This window comes from Arvicola amphibius, chromosome 7 (assembly GCF_903992535.2).
Source record: "Arvicola amphibius chromosome 7, mArvAmp1.2, whole genome shotgun sequence".
NCBI classification, from domain to species: domain Eukaryota; kingdom Metazoa; phylum Chordata; class Mammalia; order Rodentia; family Cricetidae; genus Arvicola; species Arvicola amphibius.
This window is the reverse complement of record NC_052053.1, coordinates 24,442,749-24,468,930: the sequence shown is the minus strand read 5'-3', so window position 1 is coordinate 24,468,930 and position 26,182 is coordinate 24,442,749. Positions and strand designations below refer to the sequence as shown.

Sequence of the window (26,182 nt, the reverse complement as noted above, 5' to 3'; positions counted from 1 at the left end):
CAATCAGTAAAGTGCTTACACACAACCCTGATGATCTGAGTTCAATCCCCAGCACCCACATAAAGGTATAAGGTGACAACCAACTCCACAACACTGTCCTCTAACTTCAGATGCGTCATGGCCTGCACACACCCACACACATACATCATAGACACACATGTGTGTAGCATGCACACACACCCCACATACATCATATACACACATGTGCTGTAGCATGCACACACACCCCACATACATCATATACACACATGTGCCATGACATGCACAGACCCACACATATACATAATATATACATATGTGCCATAGCATGCACACATCCACACACATACATCTTTTACACACATGTGCCATGGCATGCACAGACCCACACATATATGTCATAGCATGCACACGTCCACACACATACGTCATATACACACATGCAATGATAACAGATCAAAAAAATTTTAGTGAATAAAGGAGCACAAAGTTTTCAGAAACAATCCACCACCCTAAAATGTGGTGTAGGGAGAAAATTGAAAGGCTATAAAAATATATATAGCCCTTGGGAATAAGGACCTAATATGAAAACACTTAGTAAAATTCACTCTAGTTTTTAAAAGTATATTTTAATAAGTTTCCTTGTTTCTAATTGACACACAGTAAGCAGATAAACTCATCATTCTTTTTAGAGAGCGGGGACAGTAGAAAGGATGGGAAAACCTTACTAACAGAAGTCTATTACCTTAGATCATTCAGTCCTTGGGCAACACAGCCTCTTCAATTCACTCTTTCTAGGCAATGTTTGTACTGCTTGGTGATGACCCCCTTACCAGAACTTCAACAAGTTCTCAAACTTGAGTCACAGAAAACAGAACCCCCCCCCTCACGGCTATCTCTCTCCCCCTCCCACGCTGAATAATCACCTGGTGCTTGGCACCTCCTGCGCTTAATGAGGAAATACAATAAACAAAGAGAAGCAGATTTTTCCAAGCCCCTTTCTACTTCTAGAATCACAGCTGATGCTGTCCATTCCCAAAAGGAAGGGAAACCAAGAATTACCAACACACTCCAACAGGGTAATCTGGCGAGCCACAGTTCTCTGAACCAGAAACGGAAGACCAGAGCCGCTTCCTGAGGTACACGAGTGGTCCAGTAATTCCTGTAATGAAAACAAGGAGAAAAAGAAATTACTGAGCTATAGCTCCTGCTTCAGGACCCTATGATGCATGCCGTGGTGACCAACATGAGTTCCAGCAACTCTGGTCATGGGACCCTGCTAATGCCTGAAAACCGCCCCTGAAAGGACTAGAAACTGTGTGTTTCAGGAAAATTAAAAGGTAAAGCAAAGGCAGGTTTTCCTGGTGCATAAGTCATTCTTTCTTAAGCCCTGAAGTTTTTTTTTTTTAACCAAATACATAAGAAGGGAAGCTGATCAAAGTTAATGAGCACATTAGAAAGTTCAAAGGATTGACATGAGGAAGCAGTAAGAAGAATGGGGGTGGGGGATGTTTCAGCATTAGAGCCGTGCATTATCTAGTATATTCTGCAATGCTCACTAACTATCTATCCAACGATCTACTTTCATTGCCAAAGAAATTAAAGATGTCTAATTAGAAGCAGACAAATTAGGAGTATGAACATCCAAGTGCAAAGTCTGTAATGGAAAGATTCTAATAGTATGTAGACCATTAAATTGGTACTTATAGGTGCATGTTTCTTACAGGTAGGTGTTTCTCTGGATGGAGGCTCCTTTTTTTTCTTTAGTTAATAGATGAACAAAGGAGTCACTAAATTAACACTTGCCATTTCTGAACACGAATTGCAAATTAGAAAGGAAAGACATAAAACAATATTTCATTTAAAACATAAAACCAGAGTTGAAAATTGATTTCTCCCAGGGAGCATGCTGGCAAGAGATTGCCAGTAAGTTCACTTATGAAGTTTTCCTTCCTACTCTTAGCAAAGGCCTGGATCATGTCTAATGCACAGACTCCCCACCGTGGTGGTGGTGGAGGGACAGCTGCAGTATCAGCCAACTAACCCTGCCCAAAGTTAGTCCCTTCCCAGGACATGAGCAGCGTAGGTGAGCAACGCATAGACTTCCAGCGACTTTCATCCTCTCTCCCTCCCATACAGCACTGCTGCACAACACTGTTGATCGGTAAAGTTACCAAACTACAGTTGACTGGTAAAATTACCAAAAGCTTAAGAGTCAACAGAAGAAACCCGGAACCCTTAAAAGCCACAAAAGGATAATCAAGGAGAGAATGGATGTAGATGGAGCAGGGTTCACGCCTCTCCAGCAAGTCTCTCTTGCCTCTCTTGCTGTGTTTGTCTCCATTTGATCAATTATTTGGGAGAAAAACAACTCTGAATATTAAGCTGTTGCTTTCCCGTGATGCCCAGTTTGGGTTCTAATCAAGTTCACAGATTAAAGAAAGGGTGGGAGGAGGTCAACCAAAGACTAATAAATATCTCCCTCAATCCCTGAAGCTCCAGCCGTGGGTAAGCTTTCGCAAGGCCACACTCTGTCAGATCACGGCAAAGAACACACCGTTCACTTGAGCAAATAAGGACAACTGGTTGTTTCTTGCTATCATTATATCGTGACATTCTGTCAGTTGACGTGGCGGGGCTGTGTTGAGAAAACTGTTTTGGCATAGGTTTTCATTCCTACTTCAAAACCCTAAAAGCTATTCAAACAGTAATTTACACTAGACGTTCCAATTACTGCCCTTGGTAATTAGACACGTTAGCAGCTCCGAGGAACAAAGTTCTGACTGATCTCCATTAGAATCGTGCTTTGCCGAAGCTTGGTCGGGAATCATCCTCACGTCTTCCTGCTACAAACTCCATAAACCCATCCGCTTTACGCTAAATCTCAGAACACACTTCAAAGCCAATATTTAATGGATGGGTATCCTCTTCCCGCCTCACTGCCCCGTAACTCAGATAGCTAAGTAGAAGGAGGTACGCAAGGATAACTTGTTCCTTTTTTTATGCAGAACACTGATGGTGCCAGGCAGAAGGGCATGGTGGCACCCAGGCTGGATCATCATCAATGTTCTGGCACCTGACTACAGGTATGTCCTACGCCTGTCCAGGTGTAACACACGAGCCAAGGGTGGCCACTGCCTAGGGTACATCATCTCTAGAACACGAAAGGGAGGAAGTTGCAGAGAAGCCTAATTAGAGGACTCCCGAGCACTTAAGAGACTTGTGGTGTAGCGGAGCCAGCCTTCATGCATGACGATCTGCTGTGAGACAGGAGTGTAGCATTAAACAGCTCTGAATCACATTACGGAGATGACTTGATTGACTTGCAACTCACTGGATTATGACAAGGAGGGAGCGGATTTGGTTGTGTCATTTGCACCTAACGCCCACGAATCCATGTCTTTTTCAAAGAAGCCATGTCGTTAGTATCCATGGAGAAGGCTGCTACTTTATTCTTTTGCGCTCTATAGTAGGCTGTTTATGGTAAGTGACCTACTTCCCCGACTTAACTGAAAGTTTAGCAGAGTAGCTAAAGGAAGACATTCACTTGGAATGGGACACTATAGCCTTAAAACATATGAGTAACTTTATATTTTGACTGCATTTATTCATTTACTTATTTATTTATTTGCGCGGTGAGGGGGGGTAGCCTTGCCACAGCACATGTTTGGAAGTCAGAGGACAGCTTGTGGGAGTCAGTTTTCTCCTGCGGATTGAATTTAGGTCATTGGGCTCAGCAGTGAACATCTTTACCCTCTGGGCCACCTCACTGGCTAGGGAGTAATTTTCAAATGTATAAACATAGTGCCTTCTATGCTGGAGAAGTAAACTATGAAGGGTCTGGAATGGGGCACCTTGCAAATAACTTTGGAATTTTATGTAAAATAGCAATAATCTTATTGTATATTGAAACAATAAAAAATCACAAATGCTTTGCTTTCCTCCCCTCCTCTACTTGTAAAGGAAGCTACTAAACATTCGAAATTCCGGATCTGCTACACATTTCAACTGGATGGAGGACACTGGTTCAATCAGCTGTTTACACTCCACAAGGGGGCAGTACTGGAGCATCAAAAACTTAATGGCTACTTCAGGAGAAGTCAAGTTTCTAAAGTATGGGGTATTCAAATCATCTAAAAGGAAAAAGATTTTTTTACTATTAATGAAAAGATGCTTCCTTGTTAAAAAAAAAAAAAAAACAACAAAACGTTTTTGTTGTTACAAATAGAGCAATTGAATAGCGCCATTCCAAGCCTCCAAAACTCCAGTCCACTAAACATTCTTTATCCCTTTTCCTCACATTCCCCAAAGAAAAGTCAGCACCAAGAATCTACTAAGGTAAAACCTCCAAGGCCATTCTTCAAGTGTCTACTTAGATGGATGTTCTTATATACGGGAGCCAACCTGGTGCTCACATACAATTGGACATTGGTACAGTGACTAGTTAGCCACTAGTTAGCACATCTGAACTGTCTCTTCACTGCTAGCTTTCCACACTCAAGGTAAGAAAGTGTCCATCTCCATTTCAGGCATCCCTAGACATCCCTCTGGGGTCCCAAACTCACCGCAAGAGTGCTGTCTCCGACATTGGTGGTGATGAGCCCTTCAATGGTACCATATTCCACATCTCTGGGGTTGAGGCGTTCTTGGTTACGTCTTTTAAACTTCCTGAGAGCAACTCCCAGGATGCAGGCTAACAGACAGACCGCAAACACCACCGAGAGGATAATAAGGCCGACTTCCAGGTGGAGATTCTGTGATCCAGGGAAGGATTTCCCTGGAGAATGGGAAGAAAATGGTCAGTGGGAGTCAGGACCACCGTTTCCTTCTTCTTTACCAATATCCTAAGAAGTGGCTCCTGATCCTGGCCAAACAATCTCACAAATCAAAACAATTTACAACTAAAACACGTCCTAACATCCAGCCAATGGCACAGTCATTTATTTGAGTGCTCATTCAGCTAAACAGAACTGGAGTTTAGAAAGGATCCCAAGAATCAACTGCATTAATGCATGGCTGTTGAAGGGTTTCTAAAATACAAGAGCCATATAAGCTTCATTGCTGCTCTTATTAACTTGAATTTCATATGGAAAGATGATTTATCATCAAGCCCTGAAGGACAGCCATTCCACTGTAATATCCCAGTGAGAAATCTCCCCTAAGCTTTCCCTCTTTCAGGGTTCCTTTCAACAACCCAACACTCTACTCAAAGACCCTTAAGTTTCTTTAACTCCCCAAGTCCTGAGAATCAGGTTGGCACACTGCGTGACAATGCATGGCAATACATGCTTTTATACATGGCATCTGTATGGCAATGGAGGACATGTCATGAAATGACAGATACTGTGGTCTCTCAAATGAGAAATTCCTTACAGGAAATGCCTTCTGTTAAAACGCAGGCTGTTGAGAGAGAGGGAAATGGCTCCTCAGGGCAAGAGTGCCCACTACAAAGCCTGCCAGCCTGAGTTTGACCCCTGGACCCCAACTCCTACAAGTTGTCCTCTTATCTGTCCAACACATGCATGCACATGCAGGTGCATGTGCACATGTGTGCACGCACACACAAACACACAGATAAGTATATAAATAAATGTGTAAAACTTAATGTGTGGTAGTGTGCGCTTATCAGGCTCTTCACCCTGTTGACATAGCTTTTGTGTGAATGCAGAGATTTCTTCTTGTCCATCCCTCTGTTAGTAAAAAATTAACACACTGAGCATACGGGAAATAACCTTTGAGTTCAACTACTTCAATATTTGATCCCTGTTTTTCAAACCCTTGTTATTCAACCCTATTTTTATATTAGAAATGGATCTCTTCTAACTGCCCTAAGCAGGTCACGGTAACTTAAAAATTGCCATACAAACTATCAGCTTTTTGGTTTTCTGCCTCAGGCCTCCTTCCTGCCTCGTGACAGTCCTGGCAGTGAAGGCTCCGAGTGGCCTCTCTTGTGCCATTTGTCATTTCCTTCTTCCACAAGCTCAAAATCATATAATTAAACCTATTAAGAGGTACTCTATATTAAGGAATAAATTTGGCTTGGAGTGGGCCTATGTTAATCTTGACAGCAACTTGAGATAGCCACTTAAGAGTTCACTGTATGAGAAAACAGTTTCAGAGGGAGACCAATTTCCAAGGGACACGGAATCCATAGGAAATGCATGAGGGGAAAATTCCATAAGTACATGGCTCATGCACAATCACATGTGACTTCAGTTCACATGGCCAGGAATTATATCTGGAAGATGCTGGAGAACGTTCCTTTGTCTTCTTCTTAACAAAGAAAAGGCATTTCATGCAAGCACCAGGTACCACACATGACCTCGAGCTGAATGTTTACTAGGCTGAATTACTAAAAAAAAAAAAAAATATATGAACGTCACTACCACCCCTTAACAGAAGGTGCTAGTGGGAGCCACACACCTGTGCGTGGTGACCTCTGGTCAGCAAACCCTGTCCCTAAATCTCTCCTCGATGAATGTCACATCACTCCCTGGCCCCAGAATGCTCATTCTCCTTTTAGATTGCAAAAGCCTTTCTCTTCCTCACCCAGACTGACCTGCCATGGCCCATCAGCTCTGGTTCAGGGTGTAAGAGGAAAGCTTCTGGCCACACAGATCTTTAACCCACAAGGACTTGGGGCAACACTAACAAACCCCCCTGATCTAGGAATAGAAGAAGCCATGGGAACCTTTAGTGGGCAGCTGAGCAGTGATGTTTCTGTTACACCAATCCCCCTGGCAGCATTCCACCGCTTGGCCAGGCGACGGAGGGGTCTTACACGTCATCTTCCCCTGCTCATAAACCTGAAAGCAGCCCTTCTGGTAGACGTGGAAGCCATCGTTGATGCTCAGAGAGGAGAAACACTGCTGGCCTTCACAGTGGTCCTCGTTCCCACAGGAGAGGCCCTCACAAACACACATGTAAAGCTTCGAGTTGACTTTGGGCTTCTCATCTGCAAAGGAGAGGTAAGAGGGGGAAACGATTCACTTGTATGAGCTTCATCACTCTCAGAGGAAAAAAAAAATCAGGTTGCCCTGCAATCACCCCAAACCTGATCACAGAGACATCACCACTGACCGAGGTCTACGCTCCACACGACTATCACTCAACCAAAGAATAACGCCATCCCAGTCTATGGGTCCATCTGTCCGTGCTCTGTAGCCTCCTTAAGAACATGCTAGCACAGAGACCTCAAGGGGCTGTCCAGAGTCATGGGGAGCCCCTCTCTCATATCCCCAGTTCCTGCATCTAAAAAACAGTATTTATTAGGAACATATAATTTGTCACCTTTATTTTATACCCACCCAAAATGGCTGCTAAATAAATATATAGCAACCATTAGCACCATTTCCTGCCAGCTCTGCCCCTGGAAGCACGCAATAAATCGGGACTTGAGTGTTTCGGAACACACTTGTAGAAGAGTCGATAGCTACAAACCCAAGTTCTCAACCTTCTTAGCCGGATGCTAGACTACGTGTAATGATGATGATACTGGAGTCTGTATATTGGTTAAAATTACAATTAGTAGATCTTAAGAACTGTCTACTGGTAGGGAAGAAGGGGGAAAAACTGGCATCAAATACTCAGGCGGAGGGCACAAACAAAACAAGGGAAACTATATTTAAACAATTAGGTAACAGGTATGACCAGGGACCAGGCAGTTCCCGGTGACGCCACCGAGAAGCAAAGCAAAGTGAGACAGAACCGTATCCCAGGGAGGCACACTTCCTCTGACCTCCCAGCTGTCTTTCTGCAAACACTTATTTGGAGTTCCATTTTCACATCGTTCTTTCCACCTCCCTCATCAGGATGATTAGTTCAGACTTGCTGCCTCCCAACACTTTCCGCCAGCCAGGGAGCAAGATGAAGACAGAATTTGCCGAGTCCAGTCATAAAGGCTATTCCTTAGCTGGCCAAGGCCACTGTCACCAAAGCCCTATTCAAGGAAAGACCTCCGGAGCAAGTCTCTCCCAAGGTCTATGGCACAGGGAGGCTCCCCACTGATCCTTGAACTCTCAATGGCAGGTCTGTGAGGTAACTGCTTTTTTCTTTTAAGTTAAAGAAGAAGAAAAAAAGCAAGAAAGAAAAAGAAAAAGAGGTCAGGTGGCTGTGCTTTTAAGACAAGACCTTAAAGTCAGGTCTTTGAAAATGTCAAGTTCATTTACACAGATTTGTGTGGGTGTGTGTAGAGATGTGGGTTATCTCAAAAAGAAAAATGCGTTTTTAATCTTTCTTCTTCCCTCTTCAAAGAAGGGGAAATATAGTTCGCAGCCCGCTGTCGGGCGGGTGCTGCGTCCCACGGAGTAAGTACATACAGACACACTGACAAAGCCTTCTGTTTATAAGTGACTTGCTAGTTCTTTTGAAAGGTAAGGTGCTCATCCGAAAGCAAAGACATGCCTGAGAGCAGAGAAGCCAAAATAGCCTCTGCCATTCTAACCCCTGAGGATCAAGATCCCTCAGACTTTTCTAATGAATGGTAGAGGTAGTCTTTATTTTCTCTGCCTAGAGAGATCCAAGAAATATCCCTGCCCCTATCTACTTCTATAAGAATAAATATCATATATATATATATGTGTGTGTGTGTGTATATATATATATACATATAAATACATGCACACACACACACACACAGACACACACAATCCAGCAAAAAAGCTTACTCTTGCCAAAAGAGAGCTGAAAGATAATATTTCTAGGGCGTCTAGACACACCTGCCACTCTTGACTGGCATGAAGCTGGGCTGAAACCTGCCAGCTAGCTGCCCGACAGGTGATGGAAGGAACTGAACCGGGGAGGGGAGTTACGGGGAAGTTAATGGTGTCATAGCGATGGGTGTGTGGCCTGAAATGAACATTAAATGACTGTATTTTAAAAACTGAAATAAGGCAACGGGTACAAATTTAAAACACACACGCTTTAATCGTAGAGAATTTGTAATCATATTTATCCGAGAGCATAGCTAATACACTGAAAAGGACATCGGCCCGTACTGGGTTGGAGATGAAGAACTAGTTAGTTGTAATGAAGACAAAATACAGGAGCGACTATTCACAGACCCATGATGGATAGTCAAAGATCACCTAGGCAACGCACTGCACCAGAAATACCAACAAGCTGAAAAGATCGTATTCATCCCTGAGCCTATAGAGTGGATGGATGGTCAGAGAACGGGGCTGCGGCTCACGGAGAAGCACAGGACACATGGGTGAACTACCCAGGTTTATCTACAGCCGTGGTTCTCAACCTTCCTAACGCTGCGCCCTTCAATACGGTCCCTCCTGTTGCAGTAACACCCAGCCATAAAATTATTTCTGTGGCTACTTCACAACCGTAATTTTCCTACTGTTATGAAGCATAACGTAAAAATATCTGTTTTTCTGATGGTCTTGTGAAAGGGTCCTTCGACCCCCAATGGGGCAGCAACCCCCTGGTTGGAGAACCACTGAGCTACAGCATCACAATATACAAAGAAGTAAGCAAACACACACAGATAAATGCACGGTCCGAGACAACAAAAATTCACACTTTGTGGTTGTAATAGTATGTCTCTAGTGTGAGCTGTCTCCAAAGCTGTAGCCTAAATTAGACTCTCCGGCCACCGACATAGGAAGAAACACCACTTTCCCAAGACCTCTAGCTTTTGACAAGATACATAGTCTGACAGGTGTTCCGACTATAACCAGAGCGTTTTACCAGCCGCAAGAAGCCTCAAGTCATTTTAACATTTAGTGAGGCCACGTCTGTCGTGGACAAAGGCATGAAGCAGCATTAACCTTCATCAGCTTTGACCCCTGCAGTCTCAAATAAGTCTCCTTCAACCTTCTACATACTTCTTGCTGTTCCTTTTTTTTTTTTTTTTTTTGGTTTTTCGAGACAGAGTTTCTCTGTGGCTTTTGGAACCTGTCCTGGAACTAGCTCTTGTAGACCAGGCTGGTCTCGAACTCACAGAGATCCATCTGCCTCTGCCTCCCGAGTGCTGGGATTAAAGGCGTGCGCCACCGCCGCCCGGCTGAGGATCTTGAATTTTGACCCCCACTTCTTGCTGTTCTATAGAAAGAAATAAGAGTTCCTGCCTGCCTTCCTGTCAGTGATTCTTTTCAATCAAATGTCAAAACGCCTGGTTTACATAGCCTTGCTCTCCAGACTCAGGACAAAGAAAAGAGGCAGCAGGAGAAGAGCTCTTATGGCTATAGAGTAATTAACTCCATCTTTGATATGGAACCAGGAGCCAAGCACGAACCCAAAACCTTCATCAAATCCGGTTCTCTCATGCTTTCCTCCCAACATTTCATTTATTTAATTGGTACATTCCCATAAAACTAACTAGTAAATCCTTTATGCAGTTACTTTACACACACACACACACACACACACACAAAATAAATGAGAACCTTAAGTTCATAATACAAGATGGCAGTCCGGGTTAGTTTGAAGAGACGTCAAAGCAATTTTCTGAATCAGGGTTACTAATTCAGCAAAGGCTAAGAGGAAGGCAGAACACACTTAGCTGCTAATATCCACAATTCTTAGGAATACAACAAGTCTCAAGATGCCCATGACTCACATTTTCAGTCTGGTAAAATTTAACATTCACCATAACATGTGTGGGCCTGTTTTATTTTATTTGGGCTGGGTGTTGGGCTAGGGGATGCCTTTAAGGGCTACATATAAGAATGTGTGGGTTCCTAATCTCTCAGACCATGATATCAATACACTATAATTGTGTCACGCGCTGCCCCTCCCTGGCGCAACAGGAAGTGTGATATATCTAAAGTGAATATAGTCTTTACACCTGCCTGTGCGAATAACCAGGAAGTGCCCTGGCAGAAGGCAGCAAGCCTACTCCGCCTAATTGACATTCATTTAAATAATTCAGTAATTTAAATGTCAAGCCAGAGGTATTCCCTCTCTGCAAGCTCACCCACATTGTTTGTTCTAGAAGGCACATCCCGGCATTACTCAGTGTTATGGCTGGCTCTGCTTGCTCTTTGCTCCTTGTATCGCCAGAACCAGGGCCGTGTGAAAATGCACTCCGCTGGAGCTGGCTGGGAACAGACTGGAGAATTCGGTCCACAGCGGATGGCTGCTTCCTATCAAGGGAGAAGCCACCAGAGTGGGAGAAGATCAGGACTGTTCTGCAAGCCAGAGGCACAAGCTGGGAGTCCCCAAGAATTCAAGCAGCCACATCTTTAAAAAGATTTTTCCAGGCAGGCAGTGGTAGCGCTTCCCTTTAATCCCAGCACTTGGGAGGCAGAGGCAGGCAGATCTCGGGTTCCAGGACAGCCAGGACTTTTACACAGAGAAACCTTGTCTCAAAACCGCGCCCCCCCCCCAATAAAAGATTTTCTTTTTCTTGTTCTGGGCAAGGCTCAACTCACCATCTGGACACACACAGACTGGCAACGGAAGACGCAAAGCAAAGTGCAGCTCAGACTTTATCAGACGGTTGATAGCTTGGGACAATCTTGTGCTTAAATCATAACATTATTCACATTTATGTTGAACTAGGACTTCAGCAATTGAAGCACAATTCTGCAGACTCCCCTGTCCCCACCTGCCTAGTGGTGTGCTGTGTTATGCTTTACAGCATTCAAACAGCTTTTCGTTCTACATGGTGCAGTAAAGCCCACATTTCCCACTAAGATCTTTAACACAAGACAGATGAGAAAACGTTGCAAACTACCCTGCCCTGCACCCAGGAGCCATGCCAAGGGTCATCAATAGGGGACAGGCTGAGTTTTTAACAGGCTCACCTTAGAGCAGGGTAAATAATAATGTAGTAATTAGAAGGTGATTATAAAAGCCCCATAGTGCAGAACTTGTATAAGCTAAAAAAGGGAACTCCAAACATCCTTGGCCTCCTTCCAGCAGTCCAAACGGCTCATTCATTTGAAAAGGCAGTTTATATTAGGTTTATAGATTATGGGAGTCCTTCCACCGGTCTCCTAATCTGGGAGCACTGTTTGGCGCCTCTCCAGAATGTGCAAGCATTTGAGATCTCTGGCATTAAACAAAGGCTTAAGGAAGGATTTTGCAATGCCAGGTTTCATTGCCAGCAAGCCTGCTCCTCAGACAGAAACACAAAGGTCTATCCGGAATGTCTACTGAGCGGCCCTTGATCCTCTGGCAAGAAGGCGGGCTGTATAGGTTTGAGGCTGAAACTCACCAGGGGTGCAAATGCTGTCTACACATTCCTATAAGGGAATCAACATCTTACTCTTATTTTTTTAAGTCAGAGATACTGATACGTAAGGAAGTTGTAAAGCCAAGAAACAAATACATCTCAAGAGCAACGGGAGAACAGAGGGAGTCAAAGGCTCTAAAATAGAATGAAAATAAGGAAGTCCAAGACTTTTGAGTAGCTACTCCAAATGCATTTCTCCTGAGTGCTCTCTAACTCAGTGAGTGGCATGCCCATTCATGCAACCACACAGGCTGATGGTCGCTGGCTTCCATCATCTGCAAAGACAGACTATAGTCTGACTCATGCAGCTCTTCACCCTGCCCTCTCCAGAACCTGAGAATCCTCAGGAAGCCTCTTCCTGCTACAGGAGCTCAGATCCTTTCTTTATGGAACCCCCTCCACATTGCACGTTTATTTCCTGACAGGACTAAATCTACTTGATGGGTCTCCCCTTGCCTGCTAGAGCCCAGAACTTGAATCTTTCAGAACGGATGGCTCCCCAGCCCTTTGCTCTGATGGTCAACAACCATGAGGATGGGACCTACACCTTCCGGCAGTACCCTCCATACTTGGCGGTACCAACCTGATGGGTATTTGCTTCAGCATGAATTTTCCATTCACAGAAAACTGTCAGGGGTGGGAAGAGACCTGATGCTGGTTTGCAAGCCATAAACTCTTCAAATGTCAGCGCAGATCTTCAGGCAAGGCTTAGTCACTTGCCAGCGTGTCTGTGCAAATCATTTCTTCCTAGAGGGGGCCCATCCCACCACCACGTCTGTTCACTACTTGGGCTCCCAGTGGGTGGAAAAATCAGTATTTTCTATGAGATTGCAGGCTTGTGTGTGTGTGTGTGTGTGTGTGTGTGTGTGTCTGTGTGTGTCTGTGTGTGTGTGTGTGTGTGAGAGAGAGAGAGAGAGAGAGAGAGAGAGAGAGAGAGAGAGAGAGAGAGAGAGCTTGTTTGTTTATCAGAGGCCAGAAATAAAATGTAAGCATTCCTTAAATAAAGAACTCTTAAACACACTCATAAAACAGCTGGGCTTTGTGGGTGGTCTTTCTCTGGCTAGCTGTTCCATGGACTCTGGGCTGCTAGGATGCTCCCATGATCAAGGTCATTAATAAACAGTCGGTGCCTTCAAGGCCAATCAGTTTGGAATGATCCATACAGCCCCTGGCTTCCCAGCAGAGCAAATCTGCCCCGGGGTCTTTGTTGCCGATGGAAAATTCAGTAGGGAATGGGGAAGGAAACGTGAGTTCTCACTTTCCCCTTAGCGCTTTGCTGCAGGTAATGAGGATCCCTAAGTCATTCTATATTTGAACTCCTGAAGCTGGGGGGCGGAGGTGGGGGTGCCATCTGTTTATTTCATGCCTGGGCTGACTCTGAAATAATCCCCACAAATTAAGCCTATTGCAGCAGCTACACCTTCTGCTTCAAAGCCAAAAGCTCGGCCTGTGTTCCAGTGATGAAGAGATGAAGGAATACTTTGGGCAGCAACCATAGACAGCATTGGCCAGGCTTTTCCGTGTTTCTTATGACCCTCTGAAAACAGCAGTCGTGGCTTTAACACAGACACCCAGTCTAGAAGGCAACCTCCTCAACCTGGGAGAAAATAACAGAATAATGACCTCTCCACTTTGTCTGCAAGCCTCTTGAAGCAACACTTCACAGAACACAGGGTTGCAGGCCGGAAGGGAATCACGTTTGGAGGAATATTTTCGGAACCCAAATATATCACCGTTGCTCTACACAAGCCAATGCCCGTGTTGGAACAAAGCTCCAGTTTAGAGGGCATGGCAGAGCCTGGAGGAAGAGGGCGACAGTCCCAGTGAATTATGAATGGTTCAGAGAAGTTGTTCTCTTTGGATTTGGAAGGAAGTAGGAGCAGGGGGCTGGGGATGCTTCCATCTCAGCCAGGAGGCTGCCGCGGTGCGGGGAGAGGTCCTGGCCTCTTCTGTTGCTTCTCCTACTTGTGGGGACTTGCTTCTGAGGTTTCCCACGCAGGTTCTAAACTGAAATTTAAAGTGTGACAGAAAACCCTAAACAAGAATGCTACGTGGACTAGCCAATGGAGGAGTGTGCCTGAAGCCCCGGGACCTACCTTTGCTCTCCCCTCTCTGTGTCCTGGGCTAACCTTCTCTAGGGACTCAGGAGACAGAGCTCCTCCAGAATTATCAATCTGGGATCTGGAAATCACAGGAAACTTCTAGCCCACCTTTCCCAAAGAAACAAAGGAAACAATGAATTAAGACTTCCTTCTGATTAGCAGTTAAGAAAAAGGGAAAGAACTGGCGCACGGTTCAAACTTCTGATACTGTTACTGCCGCATCCCATACAATTTCCCAAGTCATCGCTAAGGCCTGATACAGTTTAGTGTTCCACTGCCGGCTAACAGAGACAGGATCCCATGCCGCTGGATGCAGAGGTGTGTCTTGTGCATCAGTGTGTGGACCTTTGCAGCCTCAGGAACTCCTTCCCTAGTAGTCATATGACCAAAGGAACACAATGGAGGAAACTGCCTTATGAGCCACCGACTAAAAACACTACAGTCACCACGAGAAGGTGGAGTTTCAGCCATTTTGAGCCTCATTTTAGCGCTAGCCCACAGAGAGGTCCCAGGTGCCTACACTCAATGTGGAAAGAACAAGCCTTTCTCGTGGCTGCACAGAGGACTGCTCTTCCTATCCTCCCATCTCAATCCCTGCGGCTTGCTGACCCATTCCTAGCTTCTCCAGTCCTATTGGGCCTCGGCAGAAGAACCCCCCGCTAAATCTGAGATGTGTCACGAGGCCTCTGGCTGAGGAGCAAGAAGATCTAAACACAACAGGCAAGAGTTTCCACAGACTCCCTTTGGCTCCTGCAGCCTCGGATCACTGACGGCCTAAAGATAACCCAGGTATCTATGAAGGGCCACTTTTAAATAGAAGCTCGAACACCACCGGTCATTTCAGAAGTATTTCCTTGTGGAGCCTGCTTCCCTCCTCGCCAGCGTGCCAAGGCCACTGAAGAAACGAAAGCCCAGAAGAAACTGGAAAGGAACTTTGAGAGGTAAACAGCACTCAGCATACTGTGGTTCCATTCTATAAATGCATGTGCCCACAATCCCACTACTGAGGAATAATGGCTTAACAAGGGAAACACCTCCTCCTAGGAGCCATCCACTGGCAAGCACTGGGGATTGAAGAGCGGGTATGGAATGAAATAAAACAGCTTAACTCAATGTTTTACTTTCTAAAGCAGAAATTACGCCTGTTTTTCCTTCAGACACATACTTGACATAGGTGCCCCCGGAAACCCCGACAGCCACCAGTACAGCACAAACCTGCTCAAAATGCATTGCTGGCTTGCTTTTGTATTTTGTTTTGTTCTTTTCATTCTTTAAGGAAAGTTCCCAGATCTTCCTACGAACCATTAAAATCTGCCAGCTCCTCACCTGTCTCCCAACCGGGTCCACATTGTCCTAAATGGCAGGCAGCCAGGTGCTGGTGTACAAGGGACAGGTGCTCAGGGAACTATTTTCAGATGCTATCAGCTGCCGGGTCCTGCACATGCTCAGGAGGGAGGGAGGCGAGTCTTGGTTGCGGTTCAAACTCTGGGCTGCCGACAGACATGCACCTTGCCCAGCTGCCAAGCCAGCCAGCTGCCCAGCGCTCCTCCCAAGACGAGAGCAAGGGAAACAGTGTAACCTGGCCAGCCGGCATGCCATTGAGCAAGCCATACCTCTCAGTTCACTGTCTGGGTTATTCTGAGCTGCTTATTGACACTCCATGGCAACCTGGGAACAAAGGGCCAGCTAAGAAGGGTTTAAATGTCCTGCAAAAGTTGCTAGAAAAGTCAGCAGCCCAGACTTGACTTCATTTAAAAAAAAAAAAAAAGACTGTGGAATGATTCGGTGATTATTGTTGAGCCACTGTCGGTTTTATTACAATTTATGAGCTACCTGTAATGAAGCTTTACTTTTTGAATGTTAAGTCTTTTTCAGTTGCCCCTACGTGGTAGCGTTAGTTGGGACACCTTTGAAAGTACAGCATGTGGATCAGCTTGCTTCAAAACTGCAGGGGTGGGCAGAAGAAGACACGGAGGCTGCAGCGGGGGCCTAACAACCCAAGTTCAATCTTCCAGAACCAACATAAAGGTGGGAGGAGAGAACTTCCTGCACAGAGTTGTTCTCTGATCTCCATGTGCACAGCACAGCATGCAAGCACATGCGCAAAACAATAAATAAATGAATTATTTTATTAACGGTGGGAGGACTCGTATTACTCATTCCTTCTTCTCCGCGCCTTGCCGTAGCCCATGATCTAACCCCGTCGACCTGTTCAGTAACTCGCCACAGCTTTCAGAGTGGATGGCAAGCACCTTAGACTCTGTTTTCTTGGCTCTGCATTCTTGCAGCTCTCCAATTCTCAGGCCTGAATAATCCCTTCTCCTGAATTTCAGTGTCTCTCCCCCCACTTTTCTTTCCCCTCCCTTATGCTCCCACTTCTCTGGGCCCCACCCATCCCCTGCCTAAAATGCCCTCCTCAATCCCTTCCTTGCTGGTTCAATGCCTGTTCATCCTTACGGCACTTCCTCCTTCCACTGCCAAGCCCAACATCTGTGAGGTCAAAAACCCTTGGAAGGAGAATACGAGGGTTGTGTTGTAGCTCCAGGTTCACACAACTGAGGAGTGACTCCTGGACATCAGAACCCACTCCTTACCTACATCTGCATCACAGCCGTGGCACTGTTTGCAGCTGACGCCTGCAGGAACTCACGGACTGAAGGATCTTAACCAACTCTTGTGCTAAACTCAAAATAAAGGCCTTGAAAGGGTGTGAGTATCCTCTTATCTTCTTCACAGCTCAGACCAAGTCCCTCTGGCCCTTACGCTACCATTTTCATATTACAGAAGTCATTACTGCAGCCAACATTATTTATTCATTTGTCAAATATTTACTGAGCACTAATGATAGATGTCTTAGCCGCTGTCCTAGTGCTGCGAAGAGACACCATAACCAAGGCAACTCTTAGAAAAGAAAGCATTTAACTGGGGGCTTGCTTACACCGTCCACGATCATTGTGGTGAGGGCGTGTGGAGCAAGGGCGGCACTCACTGCACTGGAGCCGTAGCTGAAAGTTACATCCTGATGCAGAGATGTCCAGAAGAAAATGAGCTGGCCACGGGTTTTTGAAATCTCAAAGCCCACCCCCAGAAACACACTTCCTTCCACAAGGCCACACCTTATAATCCTTCTCAAATTCTGCCACTCCTCGGTGACTAAGCATTCAAATATATGAGCCTACGGGGGAGGGGGTCATTCCCACAAGCACTAGAGATGACACAGTGAACATGACCAACCCTCCTCCACCTAAGGCTTACTTTGTGAACAACCTGTGGCATGCATTTTCCCATGGCTCCTTGCAACAAGGTGCAAGCAGGGACCGCCTTCATCGTACAGTATGATAAAGAACACAGAAAGGTGCAGAAAGGATGAGCAATAAAAAGGAAGACGGCTTAATGACGCTGATCAGCTGCGTCTCCTTCCTGATTCCTATACCAGATTCCCAGACCCAGCCAAGATTTAAAATAAGTTTATTGAAAATAGACCCCTTCAGATTGATTTTAACTGACACCATCAAACATTATCCTAACCTGAAAATGGGCATTTATTTAACCAGGCCATGAAGTCAAGAGGAAAGGAAGGCGGTTCTAGGAAGCTACAGGGCGTCTGGCAGTGCCTTCCGTTCCACCAGAGTCAAACTCAAAACCGAACTGCGGGTGGCTGTCACTTTCTATCCTTCATAACTGCTCTGAATAAATCTGTGGGTCTCCGGGGTTTTGAGACCGCAAAGATTTTCCATCAGTCCTAGAGTAGGTACCAGAATTCCGAAGACAAACGAAACATAGGATGGAGGAGGAAGAGGCCATCACCGCTCTCCCCGCCACCAAAAGGGAGAGCAGTGGTTGTTTAAGGTGAATTCCACCATCACGTTCCCAAGAGAGACATCTCCCCAGCTTCTTCCTTCTCTCCCTCCTCCACATATCCTGGCAAGGCCATCGTCTGCACTAACCCACAAGAGCGTTAGCTGCAGCATCCGCCAGCTCTGCGGGAGGCACTCTGCTCCTGGACTCAGGTTCAGCTGATTAGAACCAGGTCATTTCTGTCCCGGGGCTGTGGCCCAGGCTTAAAAAAGTGTAAATGTAAGTTTCCCTCTTCCGGTCAAGTCAGTGGCTTGGAGACAGAGGAGGAAGCCGTAACCATAAATAAATAAATAATAAATAGAAGATTCTAGAACAGCGTCAGTGGCTAAAGTTGGGAGTGAAGGCTTCCAGCTGAGGTTCAGCAGAACTGGGCAGGAAACTTTGGGGGGAGTTCCCTGGGCTTTTTCCCTTTAAAGCTATGGCTTTGACCTATTACTGGGTAGCAAAGGCAAACTCGGCTCTTTGTTTGTTCTGTGAAAGATAATGGATTGAATTAAGGAAGGGGAAGAATAAAAGTAATCTCTGTTTCCTGATGCCGTCTTTTTAGATGGATGGGTCTTGACGCTTGCCCTTGGGTCCCACTCCAAACGTTTCTTGCCATGAGTCACAGGGAGAATTTCAAAAACATGGCCTTGTGTCTGCAGGATCTTGGAATGACTTGAGTTCTGGGTAATTACGACTATTAGGAATAACCATTATCTATGGAAGCTTGCCTGGGGTCAGCCCAGGCTGCAGGGGGGATGTTCCAGAGGGCAGTTAACAGTGCCTTAAAAGTTGAAACTCATTTCTAAATGGGTTTTCTTTTCAGTCGTATTCCTCCCCCCCACACACACAAAAGTGAAAGTTGTGGACCTGACCCCTGACAGGAATCCTGTGTCAATAGTTATAGAGAAAACGGTATCTCTCCTCTCCCTTCAGAGGTCATCTTCACAAAAGAGAAGGTTTGGATGCATTTGCCCTACGTACCACAGCTGACCCCAAGCAGAATCACCTCATTTGCCTGCGGAGTGAACGTGGTTGCCCATTTGCTCAATTCTTAATTTTGTCTGATCTTTTGTTTCGGTGAGTGCTACCCCCTCTGCTCTTCAACATTTCACTTAGATAAACAGACGTGGCTGGAGTTTATGGCAGAAGCAAACAGTTCCCAGGAAGGAGTGGCTGAAAGAAACCTTTGTTAAGCCGCTCACCTTGCAGCAGTTTATAGACAATCACTTGGTTACAAAAGAAAACTTGATAAAAACAGAAGCAATTTTGGGAGAATGTGCGGCTTCATCAGAGAATTGCATTTTAGGTCCTCCTAATGGCAAAAGGCCCAGTGTATCGCACATCTTTCCTTTAAGGAACTAATTTCATGATACGGTGAAGCCCGAGACTTTATTCCGAACAAAGGGGATAAATGACAGTAACAAGAAATGAGAGCAACAAATTCAATACTGAGACGTTTCTTTTCCATTCATTTGCCCCCTCAAGAACTTCCTGAGGCCTCAATAACAAGAAACTCAAAGAAAGGTTCATTCTATTCTTCCCCCCACTGGCAAAGAGGGGCACCTTTGTGGACCCTAACAAAAGTCTATTGAACTTACCCACTTCCCTCCTTCATTGGGTAATTGGGCTGGAAAGTCTGAGGGCTGATGGCCCTGGGAAGTCTACAATCCAGTCAACACAGAAAATCATTTAAGGCCAAAATCTGCAACAAAACAGTGCCTACGTCCAGACTTCCTTGCTGTCTTCAAATCTAGCTGCGGTTTGTCAATTCAATAAACTGGGGGGTTGTCTGCGCTTTGAAAGACTTCCAAAAAAGCAGTCACCGTTTTCACCTCCATGTCATGGTTTCCACCTGCAAACGCACACAGAGACAAAGGGAGAGCCAAGCTCGGAGACTCCAGCTTCTCCCTGGTGGCATAATAGCAGTGTTTGAGCATGATTAGTCTTATTAGTGGGAAGGAAAGGCAAGAATATACAGGTAATTAGGACTAGAGTGCTCTTCTCTCTGAGAGCAAACAAAACTCTTCCTGCAGCTAGGGTTGTACAGATAATGAAAATGAGAGATGTTTACCCGGAGGACAGACAAGAGACCTGGAAAACACAAACCCAGGTGAAGGGCGCCTCATCCTTTGCCCACGCTCTCTTCTCTCCCCCTCTGGCAAACTGCAGTGAGCTGGATCCCAGCATGTACCACACAGGGAATGAAGGTGGATGGATGCTCCTAACTTACAGCAAAAATCTAAAAGTTTGAAGAGGATGGATGGCGGAAGCTCATGTGCATCATAGCTCACAGTAGGCCTGTGTTGGCTGTGTACCCTCAGGAGCGTTCACCAATCTGAAGGTACTGAAAAAAAAAAAAAGCTCCTGTCTTATTATTATTATGAAAAATAATTAATGTGAGAAATAATATAAAGCAGTAAACTCAATAACTGGAACACATTAAATATCCACTGTTGCCTATAATTGTCAAAAAGGTAGTGTAAGAGCCAAAGTCACATTTTAAATTTAAATTCTATGCATAAGAGTTACATGAAACAAACAAACAAAAAAAAAAAAAAAAAGGCTCTGACCTGCTAGCCCCTAGCTCAAGGACAGATAGTTTCTGAAATGCTGGAGGCTATAGTTTATCAGAGATAACAGCCCTAAATTTTCACACCTCTAAAGAAGCTTGTTTGACTCATCTGAAAGGATGTGCTTGATCACACCCATGGGTGGGAGGTTCACAGGCAAGAAATACAACAGGTTATACACTTGCCCCCTGATTGGATGAGGCTGAACGCAGCAGGATGTGTGTTTGACGCTGGTTGAACCTGATGGGAAATGCAAGCAATGAATTCTGGGGGCTTTCCTTCTTTTTTTTGGGGGGGGGGTGTTTTCGAGACAGGGTTTCTCTGTAGCTTTTGGAGCCTGTCCTGGAACTAGCTCTTGTAGATAAGGCTGGCCTTAAAGTCACAGAGATCCACCCTCCTCTTCCTCTGAAGTACTGGGATTAAAGGCGTGCGCCACCACTGCCTTAAGCCTTGCAAACCTTGATTTGGGGCCATTTCCCAGGAACCAGCAGATGGACCTGGCCAGAGCCCATCCACCTAGTCAGTATTTAATTAAAGTTTGCTTCAAATTTGGCTTTAAATTGCGGTAGTGGTCTTATTCTCGGCACTGGGATTAACATTTTCTACAATAAACAGCATTTTCTAAGTTTCCATATTTGGATGAGAAAAAAATTCTTACTTTTTTCCATGCTGATTAGTTCCACAGAACCTGAGGAGTATTCTGAAGTACATTCAAATGCTATGCTATCTCAGTTACTTCTTTCGACCTATTACTGAACTGTTAGCACATTTCTAATCAGTGTTTAAGAAACATAAACATTAGGTCTCCAGCACCATGGAGAAAGGGCGTGGAAAGAAGTGAGACAGGAAAAATAAAAATATCTAAGAAACAAAGAGATAAGAGGAAAGTTGACCCATGAAAATTGTACCTACTTACCGGTACTGTATGTTGTTTTGGTATATTTGAACACTATATAATATTCCAATCAGACTAAGTATAGCTAATGCCTCAAATATTTCTTTGTGATTTAAAAAAATGCAACATTCAAAATTCTTTCTCCCAGGTTTAAAATGTACACTATATTACTATCAACTACCCTCCAACTTTTCAACAGCACACACCGTCTAACAGTAACATAGGGTCCACTGGCCAATGCTCTCCCATCTTTGCTTGCTTTTTGCAGTGTCTCCCTGCACTGCCCTGGCAAGTCTTGAACTCTTAGGTTCAAGCTATCCTCTTACCTCAGCATGCCACCAAGTGCCCTTTGTTTGTTTCATGAACTAAGTCTGTACATCAAAATCTATCACAACAAAATATCTGTGACTTTTTACGTGTGCCCCAAGAGCATCGGGTGGCCTCAGCAAGACATAGTCACTAGACGGCTTCTACTGCCCAGTATACATTAAATGGAAGTCTTACTTTCTTTTCAACTTGTTATCTACAAAGCTCGGCACCAGACTTTTTATTATCTTTCCTAGTATTTCTCTCTTTCAATTAAGCATTTTGTACCTAAATTTTACTTTATAACTGAGTGTATTGCAAGCAGTTTTTTTAATCCTTAGTGTGTATATAGAAAGCTAAAGTTCCTTTTACCGAATATACTACTGACAGCTAACAAAACTAAGTCATAAAAAGGAAAGATGGTGACCAGCACCCAAGCCAGTCACGAATGTGACAAGCACACTCCAACTTAGGGTACTCATAGAATGTTACAGGGGAGGGACAGTATTCCACATTCAGGTCACTAGCTGAATTATAGTAGTGGTGGTCTACTAGCTAGTAAAATCTTAGTGGTAATCCATTTCCCTATCAGCTCAGAACAATGGGTTTTATTATCTGTTTCCAGTACACAGTCATTTGCCTGTCTGGGGGAATGAATGGGATGGAAAAGAAAGAGGAGTGGGGAGGTGAATGAGGTCAAACCACATGGCATACTTGCATGGAGATGTCTTTGTGACACCATCACTGTGTATAAATGCCGGTAAAGAAAGAAACATGGTGAAATGGGTCACTTAGGGAAATGTAAATAAATGTGTACAGAGTTCAGAAACTAAAAGTGAAAATACAATGTATAGAAAATCCTAAGTAGTATGATCCATTTTATATAAATTTCACTAAATATTAAAAATAAAGAGGTCATTTGCTGGATTCTACAAAGCTTAAGTGTTAGAAACACAGAGGGGGGGGGGGGGGACAAAAAACCAAATCCAGAACAAGGTCCTTAACGCTACTGCACAAGTGTCCCTTTCCTCCCTCCCTCTTCGCTGTTTTCCTTCCCCTCTCTTCTGGTTCCTTCCAACTCGACCTCTGTTCTGATCTCCTTTTCTCTCCTGTCTTGCTGCCATCACAGGTCCACCGTGATATTAACTGAAAGCAAAAGGCATGACTTAATAGCTTATGGAGAGGAAGAATTTGGAGAGAACTTAGTTTCCAAGATTCCTGAGACTTATTTTTTTAGCAATGGGCACTGAGTAAGGGGAACCAAGAAATGGGTCCTCCAAAATGTCCTACTGAAAAGCACTGGTAACTCAACCAATACTTCCAGCTTCCTCCTACGAATGCCTTCAGCACTTGCAGGACAGGATCGTCTGGGGCACCACCTGCCACGCCTACGAGAGCATTGCAATGTCTTTAACAACATTCATTGCTGAGAGCTGTCTAGACAGACTCTAGATATCCAGACTAGGCTACAGCAGCGCTGCTCAACAGAAACAAAATAGAAGCCACCTTACTAGAGCTAATCTAAATGTTCTCACAGTAAAAAGAAGCAAGCCAAACCTTCGTTTGTGTTGTCTTCAAAACCCAGCTCGTACCTTACACTCAGAGACCTCCTTGACTATTACCTACATTCCAATGCTACATGTAGTGGATTTGTGACTCACAAAGAGGGACATTGGAGAGAGAAAGGCAAGGAGTGAGGGATAGAGACAGAGAGACAAAGACAGAGAGACAGAGAGACAAAGAGAGAGAGAGAGACAGAGAGAGACAGAGAGAGGAGTTGGATGGGATGATAGATAGATAGATAGATAGATAGATAGATAGATAGATAGATGATAGATAGATAGATAGATAGATAGATAGATAGATAGATAGATATAGTAGAGAGATAGACAGACAGACAGACAAGCAGACAAACAGACAGACAAATGATGGATACATAGATACAGATACATAGATAGATAAAGTAGGAACAGATCCAACAAGGTAAGTCTAAAGTTCAACAAAATAACTCCTAGGACACTGAGTACTGACTTTTCTGCAGAGTTGGCTGCACTAACCAGTTTAATTATTTGCCTCCTTGGAAGCTCATCAATTATGCAAAGTAGACCCCTACATCCCAAAGAACTCACAAGAGGGACATGAGACTTATGTCTCATCTGATCAGAACAAGACTGAGAACCACTCTATGCACTGCTCTTCCTGCAGGAACTTGTACAAAACAGACATGTTCCAGGGCACACGGAGATAGACTTTAAGATTTGCAGCTGGAATACACTGACATAGCAACACAGAAAGGCGGGATTTATAATTGCCCAGAGTTAGGATTAAGTTTTCCTTTCTTTCGTAGTCAGCTGTTTTTGTTGCATTCAAAAAGAGAAGTTCCACCCCTAAGTAACTTTCCAGAAACAAGGTAGGGCAAAGAGGGAATCAATAACAGTAAGAAAGGGCCAGAGAAGCCCAAGGCTTTGAAATGCCTGGTTACATCATGCACTACAATTTTCCCTGCGGTGTATGCATGTTTGTGTCCCCCGAAATCCATGATGACAGTAGTATAAGGTAGGGCAAGTGAGAGAGCATGAGCAAAGACTCTCAGCGTGAGCCTGTGATGGTTCACTTCTCACCCAGGTAGAGTCTCAGTGAAGGAGGCACTGGATTAGCCTCTGAGCATGTCTGTGGGGAACTGTTTTAAGGCTACTGCGGGCAGCACCATTCCCTGGACAGGGAAATCTGAATGATGTAAAAGTAGAAAGAGCAGAGCAGAACAGAGCAAGCGAGGGAGCACCCGTGCATTCGTTTCTCTCTGCTCTCGACCGTGCAAGTGATGTAAGCAGCTGTCTGAAGTTCCTGCTGTCTTCACTTCCCTACTGCGGTGGACTCTAACCTAGAGTCGCACATGCGCATAAGCCCTTCCTTTAAAGCTGCTTTTGTCAAGGCATTTTAATCACAGCAACAGCAACGAAACTGGGACAGCGCCCTCGTAAAAGAGATAGCTTGCCTTTCCACCATAGGATGCAGTGAAAAAGCGCCACCTCTCATTAACGAGTTCTCAGTCGACAGCAAATCTCCCGCCCAGCACTTTGAACTTGGCCTTCCCAGACGGAGAACTATAAGCAATAAATGTCTGTTGCTTATAAGGTATCCAGTCTGTGGTGTTTTGTTACAGACACACAAACAGACAGAGACAAAGACATAGCCTAAGTCATAGCAAGCTTGTTGCTTTGAGGCAGAGTTTTCTGAGGCCTAGGCTGGTCTCGAGTTCACTATGTGGTCAATGGTAACCTTCGGCTTCTAATCCTCTTGCCTTCACCTACTAGTGGCTGGGCTCATATGCAAACGCCTCCATGTGTGTTTCATCAGGACAAGTTCTGATTACGCCGCAACACATGCGTTTACCTAAACAAGTTGCATAATTAACTGAACCATATCCACCTTTTATACACAAAAACTTGTCTTGATGTATATTACATTTCCACCAAGTAAAACTACCAAACAAACTGCAGGTGTTCTGGTCCGCTTTCCATAACTGCAACCAATCCCTGAGGTAATCAAATTAATTTAAAAAAAAAAAAAAGGTTATTGGGGTGGGCAGCTGTGGAGGTTACAGTCCATGACTGATTGCCACTGGAGGTTTGCAAACCATAAACACAACACATAGTAGTGTCTTGAGAACGGGGCGGGAGGGGTGCAGAGGAAGACTAATATCTTGCAATCAGGCGTGAAAGAAAGAGAAATGGCAGGGCCTTCCACAAACTTCTTGGACGGCAACCTCCCAATAACCAGAAGGCCTCTTGCTAGACCCTCCCCTCCTGCCGCAGCAGCGAACCTTTAACATACTGTGGTTCGCTGCAGATAGATAAAATTATCAAAGGGGCCACGGGTCTCTGTTTTCTTGACATTCTACCAAAATTTTTCATTATTCAGAAAATGCAACCACTGAAGGTAGAACACATGAACGATACCAGTGCCACACAATGCAACAGCAGTCATCTATTTTTGGGGGTAGATGGCTGAATACACACACGTGTGTAACATTAGAACACCCCCTTTATCCTTACACCACACTTATAAGTGTGGATACCATCAAATTCTAAACATATTACTCCCCCCCCCCCCACCCCGCCCCGCCCTGCCGGCTACCTTCTGCGATGTTTCATGTGTGAGTTAGTCCCAGGAAAGACTGGAAGTGGCTCTGTAGGTAAAGGCAAAGCCAAACCACTTGAGTTCAAGCCCCAGAACCGCTGGGTGGAACAAGGGAACTGACTCCTCGAAGCTGTCCTCTGACCGCCACACACGCCAC

General features: G+C 44.8%; 1 protein-coding gene across 5 annotated transcripts in view; it reads right to left on the bottom strand.

Moving 5' to 3' along the window:
* The window catches only part of Acvr1 (activin A receptor type 1), a 120,365-nt gene that overhangs the window by 23,237 nt on the left and 70,946 nt on the right, over nucleotides 1-26,182 (bottom strand). For 4 of the 5 annotated variants that reach the window (XM_038336988.1, XM_038336991.1, XM_038336990.1 and 1 more), the window contains exons 3-5: nucleotides 6,671-6,934; nucleotides 4,545-4,756; nucleotides 1,042-1,141 (exon numbers count right to left, since the gene is read on the bottom strand). In XM_038336988.1, the coding sequence (XP_038192916.1) occupies nucleotides 1,042-1,141; nucleotides 4,545-4,756; nucleotides 6,671-6,934 (576 nt within the window). Of the gene's footprint in view, nucleotides 1-1,041; nucleotides 1,142-4,544; nucleotides 4,757-6,670; nucleotides 6,935-19,712; nucleotides 19,734-26,182 lie in introns of those variants that run through there. The other variant, XM_038336992.1, reaches the window with a different exon arrangement.